The sequence below is a fragment of the Thunnus albacares genome, chromosome 16, assembly GCF_914725855.1.
Source record: "Thunnus albacares chromosome 16, fThuAlb1.1, whole genome shotgun sequence".
NCBI classification, from domain to species: domain Eukaryota; kingdom Metazoa; phylum Chordata; class Actinopteri; order Scombriformes; family Scombridae; genus Thunnus; species Thunnus albacares.
The window spans coordinates 20,853,041-20,864,016 of record NC_058121.1 but is presented as its reverse complement, the minus strand read 5'-3'; the positions used below and the strand labels follow the sequence as shown (position 1 = coordinate 20,864,016).

General features: G+C 40.6%; 1 protein-coding gene across 1 annotated transcript in view; it reads left to right on the top strand.

Moving 5' to 3' along the window:
* Positions 1-82: 82 nt before the first annotated feature.
* Positions 83-10,976, top strand: part of LOC122999797 (centrosomal protein of 128 kDa-like) — a 43,123-nt gene continuing 32,229 nt past the window's right edge. The window contains exons 1-12 of the mRNA XM_044377040.1: positions 83-872; positions 1,078-1,164; positions 1,502-1,628; positions 1,909-2,027; positions 2,371-2,462; positions 3,541-3,613; positions 4,188-4,310; positions 6,616-6,702; positions 7,053-7,127; positions 7,290-7,425; positions 8,503-8,642; positions 9,921-9,992. Of these exons, the coding sequence (XP_044232975.1) occupies positions 699-872; positions 1,078-1,164; positions 1,502-1,628; positions 1,909-2,027; positions 2,371-2,462; positions 3,541-3,613; positions 4,188-4,310; positions 6,616-6,702; positions 7,053-7,127; positions 7,290-7,425; positions 8,503-8,642; positions 9,921-9,992 (1,305 nt within the window). The 5' untranslated portion in view covers positions 83-698. The remainder of the gene's footprint in view (positions 873-1,077; positions 1,165-1,501; positions 1,629-1,908; positions 2,028-2,370; positions 2,463-3,540; positions 3,614-4,187; positions 4,311-6,615; positions 6,703-7,052; positions 7,128-7,289; positions 7,426-8,502; positions 8,643-9,920; positions 9,993-10,976) is intronic.

The following is a 10,976-nucleotide window of genomic DNA, read 5'->3' as shown; positions in this document are numbered from 1 at the left end:
CAGTACTGGCGCAAACGCATACCTTTGGACAATGTAGTTCACAAATATTAAATTCCCACACTGCGCCGTAGTGGGCAGACTACTGTTCCCGGCGTGCTTTGGGGCCACTGTAGTCTGTTGTTTTCCTGCTCAGACGCGGCTAGTTCAAGTTGCCATAGCACGGAGGAGAAGAGGGTTGCTCTCCTGTTAGCTTACACCTGCAAAGCGAAAAACTAACGGCTCGCGTTTAACGTAATTATAGCGGTAGCATGTATTTCTACTGTTGCTGCTGGACATATGCAGTGTTTAATAGTTTTTACGGTATTAGCACACGAAAAAATTAGTTGGCTAACGTCTTGTTAGCTAGCTAACGTTCACAGGAGTTGCCACTTGTTGCTAACCGGGAGGATCATCACCTACAACAATGCCCAGCACGGTGATTGATTGGGAAGAGGACAGTTTGAATTGTAGTGTTTTGTTGGTCAGATAGCTTTCTGTCTCCACGGGTTGTCAGGGCAACGATGAGAAAGCTCTCATGTATGCTTGCTATGAAGAAATTATTTATTGTAAAGAAAGTTGAAAAACAACCCCGTTTGTTCGTTAATCTGATTAACGTTGCAGTTAACGGTTAGCGTTTTCCTGCAGACGAAGCTAGTGCTGGTCACTAATCGTCAGATTTGCTTCGTCAGTCGTCTTAAAGACCCGCCCTGTCCCAAAATATGGACACATCCAGTGAGTCGGATTCTTACGACAGGATGCGGGGTCACAGGCCTCGGGGGCGTGAAGCCCACCGCCGACCTGGACGGGACAGGGGCAGAGCCAGTGGGAGTGTAGGTGATGGCAGAGAAGCAGACATATCCGAGAAGATCAGCACACTGGCAAGCACTTTACAGGTACTTCGCTCTGCTTTATGTGACAGACATGCATGTTCAGATGTCCTCCAGCTGTTATTACTGAACGTGTTTAGTCTTACTTCATCTCCAAGTGTTCAGTGAGCTCAGAGTCCTCTACTATCTGCTATCATTTTAAACTTATGTTTCTTCATGAAGATCGTTTGTTAAATAATGGTTAATTAACCGTTATATTTACCTTTGACAGGACACCAGTAAGAACTTGACCAAAGTGGACCGGATGCTGGGCCAGTACAGGGAGCATACAGATGATCAGGCTGAAGCCATGGCATTGGTGAGACACCTGTTCACTTAATCATCATTTAATTAGATTGTATTTATACCTTAAAGATACATACGGTGTTGGCCTTTCCAACATTGCACACATTACCGTTTTTTTTTATCTGAGATTTGTTTTAAGCGCACTAAACCCTACCCTACTTGATACTTACTTGATATTGAGCTGTTTAGAATTAAATTAGATCAGTAAATGTCTAAACTTAAGGGGAAAATGAGGCAAACAGTGCTGATCCTTCTAGTATTTGTTGCTGTGCTGCTGTGGCAACACTGTAGAGGGAATAGATGGGGAAATTCTTGGTTTGTCAATCCCGTATGTGCTTCTTCTGCACCAGCTTAGAGATAACCTGGAGGAGTCTATCAGTCAGCTGCAGTCACAGAGGATGGGCAGGTCCAATGGCGTCCGAAGTGCCTCAGCCTCCACCCTTCATACCAGTGACCTGGAAGCTTGCTCAGGATCAGGTATGGAGAAAAAGAAAGGATTTTGCTGACAACTGAATTCTGATTGCAGTTTTAGTTTTGGATAATTTGCTAAGAGATAGAACATACAGGCTGATAACACAGAGATGAAATATATAGATGAAAACAAACAATCATTTTAAGGTAAAATGAGTTTTTTGTTAGCTATGTGAGATGGAATTTTTCAAAGTAACCAGCTTACAAAAGCTCTGGCTCCTGCTTTATCATTTAAACATGAACACCTGATCAGTACTTTACAACACGCCTACATATGGGATTTCAGATGGCCAGCGTTTCTACCCTACTTCTCCACTGAGGGACTACGCAGGCACTCCAGGAAGGAGAAGGAGGTCGCAGTCTGCCAGCGTTCGCTTCAAGGATGCCAGCCTGACAGGAGAGGATGTAAGGAATGCAGAAGGACCAACCACTACTAATCTGTTCCACATGTTACTGTCATGTAATTTCAGAAAGTCGCCACAAGAGGGCACACTGAGTCAGCAACATTGATATGACATTTGTTATGTTAATTTTGAAGGGTCTTGATAAGATTTCATTCAAATCAGGTATTGTTTATGTTAGCACAAAGGCTTACAGTGTGTTCAGGAATGCCATTTCATTTTTGATTTATGCTTCCCACAGTGGTTACAACAAATGCACATCTTTGTAAAGACATGATAGCCCGCTCTTTGCTTTGCTTGTGTCTAATGTTTTGTATTCAGTATCTGTCTGTGTCTGTTCTATGTAGATCCACAATTTTCACCAATCCTTGAGGGATCTGCATTGTGACCAGCAGAGACTGTCAGATGACCTGGATAGAGAAATCCTCAGGAGGAATAGGTAAAGTCTGAACATCATAACAGTAAACCACTTTTTTTTGTTTTCAAACAACTGAATAGGACTTTCAGCCTTAAAAGAATGTTTTCCTATGCGCCATAGTAGCAAATATTATAACCAATCTCACTAGCCACAGCAAAAGTAGACCAATTTGACAAGTAGTGACAGATCTGTCACAACCTGTCAAATTTTAAAAGTGAAATGATAACAACTTCAAATGCTGAAATCTGAAATGGTGACAATAGACACTCAGACACAATAAAAAAGCTTTTATTCTCAAATATTGTTATTTAATTGACTTGAAATCTGAAATGAAAATTAATTAAAACTTTTTGTAATGTTGCTTTATAAGCAGATAAATCAGTGTTTAAAGGCTACTCTACTTTCTCTACTTTCTCACAGTGTATACAAGTGGAAAACAAATTTACCTTGGTTTCCAAAGTGTGCATGTCCTTAATTTGATATTAGAAGCATGATTTGCTTTAACAACACTTTGTATGTTTTGATAAGGCTTTAATAATTTACTACATACTGTTTTAATAATCCACACAAGGCGCAGGGGAATTCTTGTGCTGTCTCTACTTCAGGTCTGCCCACAGATTTTTCAACACTATTTTCTACATTAAATGGTGTCTAGGCCAGTGCAGGGTATTGATGTTTTACTCAACATCCACTGTGTATAAAAAGCTTTTATCCATTTTGAAAAGCTTTGAAAGTGAATGCTGGTTTTCAAGTCTTTGAAATCTCCTTGATGGGAAAGTGACGGTGTCTTCCTAGGAAACTTTTCAAGACATCATTGGAAAGTCAAAAAGCAGCAGATCCTTTTCTCAACGTGCATTAGAATTTGACATTTTAAAGTTATTAAAATAAAATCCCTCTCCTTCGGTGCTGCTGACCAGACCAAATTCATCCACCATCATACTTCAACATCTGAAGCTGCATAATTGTTTTTAGAGGTCACTAAAGTCACATTACGCATTCACATTTTGATCAGCGATATCCTGGAGTAGGGTTTTTCAAAAGGACTGAGAACTCTGCTGCGTAAATACTCTCAGGCCGCTGCATTTTTCTTTTTTTATAGGTCGGATATTGACACCAGGAAAGCGATGGAGAACCTCACAGAGCACATGACAACTTTCCAGAGACAGGACTCAGTGAGTTGTGGCAGTGTATTTCATTCTCAATGCTTCAAATATGCTTTCTAGCTCCGTGGATTTCAGAAGAAAAATGAAGGCGTCGTGAATTTACGGACATCACATCACAGTTACTGATTGATGAAAGCTGCTGTATAAAGCATGGAGATATTTTTTGCTGTCGGAATGGAAATCAGCTAAGGACAAATGGTTTCCTCTTTGTAAAACGTAACTTCAGTGAAGTCTAACTTTAGCACATATTTCAGTGTAATTTCCAGGCACAGGGCTTCTCTCTGCACCATCACTACTGTGACAAATATAGTGCTACAAATGACAGCCAACATGTTTTAATATTTTTTATCTTGTCATGTCTGTTGACGTGAAAAGATAAAGGTATTAACTGTCTTATACACACAGACGTGATGATTCCTGATTAGACAGGAAACTCTTGCATATTGAGCATAATGTTCCTGAAAGATATTTTTGTCACCCACCCTTTTAATTTCCTGTTGTCTCACTTATCATATCCCGACGCCACTCCTGCATCAGCGATGTTTGCGTGACCTAAGCCGTCCTCTCGTCTCACTGTCCGCAGGTGTCGTCTCGTGTGGAGCGACGTCTGCACGAGCTGGAGAGAGAGATGCACACCGAGCAAAGGAGCACCGAGAGAGAGAGGAGGCCTGATCAGCGGGCGGCCATGTCTGACGAGCCGCAGGAGGTGACACTCCTCCCCGACACTCATCTGCTGCGATCCCTCCATCCCACACCTCCCTGTTGACACTCTCATGTTCTCTCACATTCAGAGAGAACAACAAAAAAAGATGCAATATGAAGGCACAGAAATTCACTAAAAGGAAGTGGACAGGGGAAGATGGAACAGAACTCTAACTTACTTTTACTTCATTCATTTACAGGGATTATGATGTAGTCCCTGAGCAGTTTGATATCATGCACTTAAAGAAACAAATAAGACATAGAAAAGCAGACAAAACAACATCAAACCGCATACAGGAGGACACAGAATAAATGAAACAAAAACCATCACAGAACAGATACATATGACAATCATCAGACATTACATATAACACGCAGACTTCAATATATTAGATAGACACTGATGGACAGATCAGGATGAAATTGATCAAATATCATGTGGACACTGTTCTTTATCCAATAACAAAACTACCATAGATTGTTCAGCCTCTCAAACAGCTGGAGGTGCGTTGCTCTAAAAGAATTCTGATTGATATGATGCTGTCACCTCCGTTGACGGCTCCAGTGTGTCTGCTTGTAGTTTTCTTCATGAATTCAGTCAGATGCGAGGAGCAAGACCGTTAAGTATTGATGTCTGCATATTTTGCTAAATTGTCAGAGTTTAAAAATTCAAGAGAAAGCATATCTGCAGGACTTTCTCCCCATAAAGGACTTGTGGCAGGAAAAATGTTGGTTATTCCTGACTAGTAATACAGACCATTGATGTGCACAATTTATCAGTGCTCAATTTTCAAAAAAAAAAAAAAAGAAAAAAAAGCCAACTCTGGTACAACAAGATTAAAATGCGTGTTGATGGCATCAAAAAACTGAATGCTGATGAATTTCCAAGTGATCTCTGGTGAGACATTATTCCTCACCTTTTAAAAAAAGAAGTCAGTAAAGATGACAACCAAAACCGCTAACTATAATTGATGTGATCAGTAATGTCCCTCATATTTAGAGACAGAAAATGATTTGTATTCCATCAGAAACACTTGCACGCAATTACTGAACATGCTTATAAATCTCCAAATTTCTTCTTACTCTCTGGGTCACCATGTCCCAGTAACCCTTTTTCTCTAATGTCAATCAATCAAGTCTATTTGTCATGTGTAATTATATAAGGTACAATCACAGTGAAAAATAATCCCGCCGGTTCCTGCAATTTAAAATAGTCTTTTCTTGGTTGTTAAAGCAGCATTCCCACTGTGTCACCTAGCCCTCCTGCTCTGCTTTATGAGACTATAAAGCATACCTCAGCAATTACTTTGATGCAGTGCAAATGGTCGCTAAGCAAGCAATTGCTACTTTCCCATATTTCATGCTAATCATTAAAAAACAGTTTTTTTAGGCATGCATTTGTCTAAAAGCATTAATAGCTGCGAGAGCTCTGTCATTAGGTGCTTTTAGTGATGTAGATTTTATTCATAACTAGATACACTCAATAGATGCCTACAGTCACAGTAAAGAACACATTATTGTGTATTATCACTCTCTTACATTGCTACTTTCCCTTTAGCCGCACAAATCATTCATATATAGCCATCAGCATGATGTTTGTTCATTTTCAAAATAACTGAACCATTTCTTTCTTGGTTACTGGTTTGGAAGACAGTGTTTTGTGTAAGCTAATCAGAATATCTTGGCATCTGTCCTTTTTTTTATTTCTCATGCCTACTGCAGTTAAGTAGTAGACCACAGAGGGGCACTGTGTTGCTATATCCAGACTGATAGCCGTCATGAGCAAGAGTTTTCAACACACTATATAATGATAGTAGCTACCAATTCATTTGCATCCTTCTCCTCCATAGTGCCCTAATGGGACACCAGCAGGGCCCGGGGCGATAGGAAATAATGCATTTGTCCAAAAATTAAGGGTAAATAAACAAGCATGATGAAATGAAGAGGAAAATAATCTCTTTTACTACTAAAGAGCAGGAGAGGAGGAAGAGCAGAGGGCACATTTATTCCCCACCGATGGGCCCGCTGTGATGTGAATCAAATAGATGATGAGTCACTTGGGTAGATGTTATTGCTAGCAGCTGGTAATTCATCACCACAGCCTGCTCAGAATGAGTGGGATCTAAGCTCTTGTACAAATCCACCATGATGCCAGTATCTCGTTCCAAGGAGACGAGATGGGGGGATGCTGTGATGCAATAGTACCACTCGTGTTGCATTCTTATTCTTACGGTACTCTTATTTGTGTACTCCTATAATGTGTAAACATGTGCTGGTCTGTGTGTGCATTTTTTGTTTGTGTCTTGTAGACTTTAGGGAGACACAAAGTCCAAACCCATGAGAGAGAAGAGGCCATGACTGCCAGACTACTGAAAGCAGAAAGAGAGAGGTCCAAGGTGGGTGAATTTATCTTTTTTTTTTTTGTTTTTATAAAATAAAACTTTTTGGGATTTATAATGAACTAAATGTTATGGAAGTTTGATTATGTTCCTGTCTCATTTTTTCCTGCAATATTTTACTGAAATTGGCTGCAGAGGTGGTCAGCATTTCAATTTTTACCAAGTCAGTAAATCAAAAGTTTTTAGCCAAAAATTAAATAGAGCCCCTTCCGAACACTTTCTTCATTGTGCCTCAACGTAAATAAAATACTTTCTTTGATTTTGCATCAGTGGTAGATGTTGCATACATCCAAAACACCTGTTCATTATGTATTGTCCTGACATTGTTATTGCTATGCTCTCCTCAGATGGAGCAGGAGCTGGAGAGAACTCGAAGACTACTAGAACAGTCAGAGGACAACAGAGACTCCCTCTTTCATCAGGTTTGTTTGTGTCTGGGTGCACTGTATGTTATTGTATACGCAGCTATACAGGACATCTCAAGAGGCAAGACAGTGCAGAGTCACTTACAGAAACTCCAGTGTTGTTTTGCCAACTGTCAAGACAGTCAGATGTCTTTTTCTTCCACGGGTGGTGATCCACAGGTCGAGGACATGCGTGGTGAGCTGCTGAGGACGAGGAAGGAGAAGACTGAGCTTCAGAGGACCCGGCTGGAGACTCCTCAGCCACATGGCAACCACACCGACAGGGAGGAGAGAGGAAGTGGACTGAGAGGGCCAGGTACTGAATCTAGGTCTGGACTCTAGAGGTGAGGGAGAAGAGCGTAAACAGGACGACAGAGAGCGTTTGGATGCGGTTTAAACGGACAGGTTAAAAGATCGCTATACCAGATGGAAATAGTTGGCAATACGTCATGTTATTTTTATGTATCAATATCTCTCCTCAGACACATGCATTGCCAACTGTTTGATCGAAATACCCTTGAGAGTGATAGGATAGGTGAATGATGGGCAGTGAGAAGGCAGAGGCCTGAGATCAGATGCAGGGGCAGCAAGAGTGAAGACACTGAAAAGGACAAGTGGAGTGTCGCTGAGAGAGCAGAGAATTGATTGGATAGCACAAAAAGAGAAGAAGAAAAAGAATGTCAAAGATACGATCATAAAAAGAAAGACAATAGAGAGCAGATTAGAGAAAGGTATTGAAAATCTTGACTTTCAGTTTGACTTTTTTGACTTTTTTTGTGATGGTATTGATTTTAGGGCATCAAAAGGCCTTTTTATAGGCAGCGAAAGCCTGAAAATGACAAATTCTGTTCTGCAGATGTTCAAAATGCAGTGATGATTTTCAGCTTATTTAGCTTTTTGTGCTTAAATTTGAATTTCATCTCTATTGAATAAAAGATGTCGCAGTATGTTATGATGACATTATCAAATCACCAGGAGTGCTTTGTTTATATATCAGCATCTTTGTGCGCGTAGATATCATTCATGAGGAATCCCGCTTCGTTCACATCGTCAATTCATTTATATTTTGTTCACGTCTGTCAACACTTGGTCCGCCCCAGGTGGCAAAGTGATTGACAGTGAGCCACGCATACGAGCCTCCAAAATAGTAGGTAAAGAGATTTTTTCAGAATAAGGTTAAGAAAATATTTATCTCGCTAACAAAATGTTGCCAAAGCTTGTTTGCATTTTTTGAATGAATGTGCAGTTTATTTCTCATGTTCCCTAATCCATCAGTTCCCTGTAGTTCCTTGTCACTGTTCTAGTTTTCCTGTCTCCACTTACAGTAATCAATTCTAACAACAATTTGATTATGCACCTGTGTGTGTGTGTCCGCCCGTGTACATGCATACAGATCGTTCAGACCTGGAAAGAGAGGTGGCGGAACTGCGAGTCCAGCTGCGCAAGGTCTCAGTCCACAGTGAGGTCGAAGAACTGAAGAGCACTTTGGACCGCAAGGAGAAGGAGAGGGTCCAACTCAGCTTACAGGTGGAGGTATGTGTATCGGATCAGGTATGAATATATAAAACCGCTCATGTAACCGGTGAGCAGCACGAGCTAATAGCACCATGGATTCAAATGATTTATCGGACGTCATTTAGTCATCTAGTTGGCTGTCTTTGTAGTATACTCTAAAGAATAAATGGGAAACAGTGAGGATTACTCAGCTGGAGTGCAAATGAACACAACACACAGATGCTTTTGACTTTGCCCACGCCGGCGCCTCCACCCCGAGCGGGGTTATTTCAGTTTGTCGGGTGCCTCTCATCCATGGTCGTATTCTCCCAACAACCCCATGTCACTTGATCCTCTTAAAAATCGTCAGATGAAGTGACAGTTGGAATAGGAGATCAGAAGTCAACCAGCAGTCATTTATTCTTCTCAAACTGCTACGATGTCACTTCCATCACTGTAACAAGACATAAAAAAAATCCCCTTTGCTAAGCGGAGGTATTCAAGGCTATGGTTGGTATCAATAAAATGTTAGTAGAAATAGCTTCACTTTAAACATTGGCACATTTCTCTAATCTCAGATGTTTCTTTCACTGAAAATGTTTTTTTAAACTTCCATGCTTCCCGCTTTGCAGAGTAGGTGTTAAAAGATGAAGTGGGTGTTTGCATGTATCACCTAGGGCATCTCTTATGGTTTTTATGTCTAGATCAAAATAGACGCTGGAAATGTTCCATGTTAACGGTAAATGAGCTAAAATGAAATATAATGAGGAGAATAGGGTGGAAGATTCAATTTCTCAGTGACTGAATTTATATACAGTCTAATGGGTGTATGACTAATCAGTCTGTGACTAATTACTCCTGACAGTCCTATTCAGTAGAAATACCTAAACTGTACCAGGGTAACCTTACTTGCCCTTACTTTAGACTTCAATCCAACTTGAAACTTCAAAGTGATTGCGATGTTTTGACTACATTTCAGACCAGCCTTGCAGATAATCCAATTGTGAGCCTCATATAAACACATTCCCAACCTTCTTTGACCTCTCTGTGTTTGTCTGCTGTCCTCTTCTTTTGCTCTCTATAGCCCCCCTTTACTGTTTGTACTCTTCTTAAAGTATCATCCCTCCCTCTCCCACCTTTTTTTTTCTTCATACCTCCTCTGTTTTTTTCTCCCTTTTTCCTTTCTTCCATTTCTTCGCCACGCTGAGTCTCCTTTTCCCCTGCTTTCTGTCTTTTTTCCTCCCACTAGCACTCACACAAGCACACACACACACACACACACAATCCTTTACCCTTTCTTTTTTCTGTACACCACAGGAATTGTCATCAGATCTGGCACGGCGGGAGCAACAGCAGCTACGAATGCTGGAACAGTTGAGGGAGATTCAGGTATTTTTGAGCGGTTATTGCTTCACACTGTAATTCATAATTGGATTGGTAATTCAATTTAAGGACTCTAAACAAGGGGGGCTTTTTTTACTTGTAATTAACATTAGAAAACATACTGTGTTTAGTGCCTCGCTCTGTTCCTCAAGGTCATAGAATTATGATGTAACAAATTGGAAAATTGAAGTTGCAATAATGAGATCATTCAGGTTTTATTCACCCTGTGTTTAAAACAAGACTATGAGCCATGCTCGGGCACAGCCCTGCGCTGAGTGAAATGCTACCCTTAGCTGGCTAACATGCTCACAATCATATTTACCATGTTCACCCTCTCAGTTTAGCGTGTTAGCTAACATATGCTAACATATGCTAATTAGCACTAAACTTGAAGTGCAGCAGAGGCTGATGGGGATATCATTAGTTTTGCAGATATTTGGTCATAGATCAGAGTATTGGACAAATTTCAATTTAGACAATATGATTGGGTTCACTAGGTGATTGCGATTCGTCATGAGGGGGACGTGATAGTGTGAACCAGATTTCATGGCAATCCATCCAATATTGTTGAGACATTTCACTGACTTCTGGTGCTAGAAGAAAAGTCAGGGGATCACTAAAGTCAATGAGATACATCATCTGGGCACCCTGGTTATCTGTACCAAGTCATGGAAATCCATTTGTCATTCCAAGTAGTTGTTGAGACATTTCACAAAAAAACCCCACAAATATGAACCTCATGGTGGCGCCAGAGGAAAGTTCATGAAGATTTATTGTCAGGGAACCATGAATGTCTGCCGTGAAAATTACTGGCAAGCCATCAAGTAGATGTTGAGATATTTCACAGTATAAGTGAAAACTCTGACCTGCTGGTGGTGCTAGAAGAAGTCAGGGAATCACCAAAGTAATAGGATCCAATAGGATTCATCATCCGGGGACCATGAATGTCTGTACCAAACTTCATGGAAATCAACTGAATAGTTGATGAGA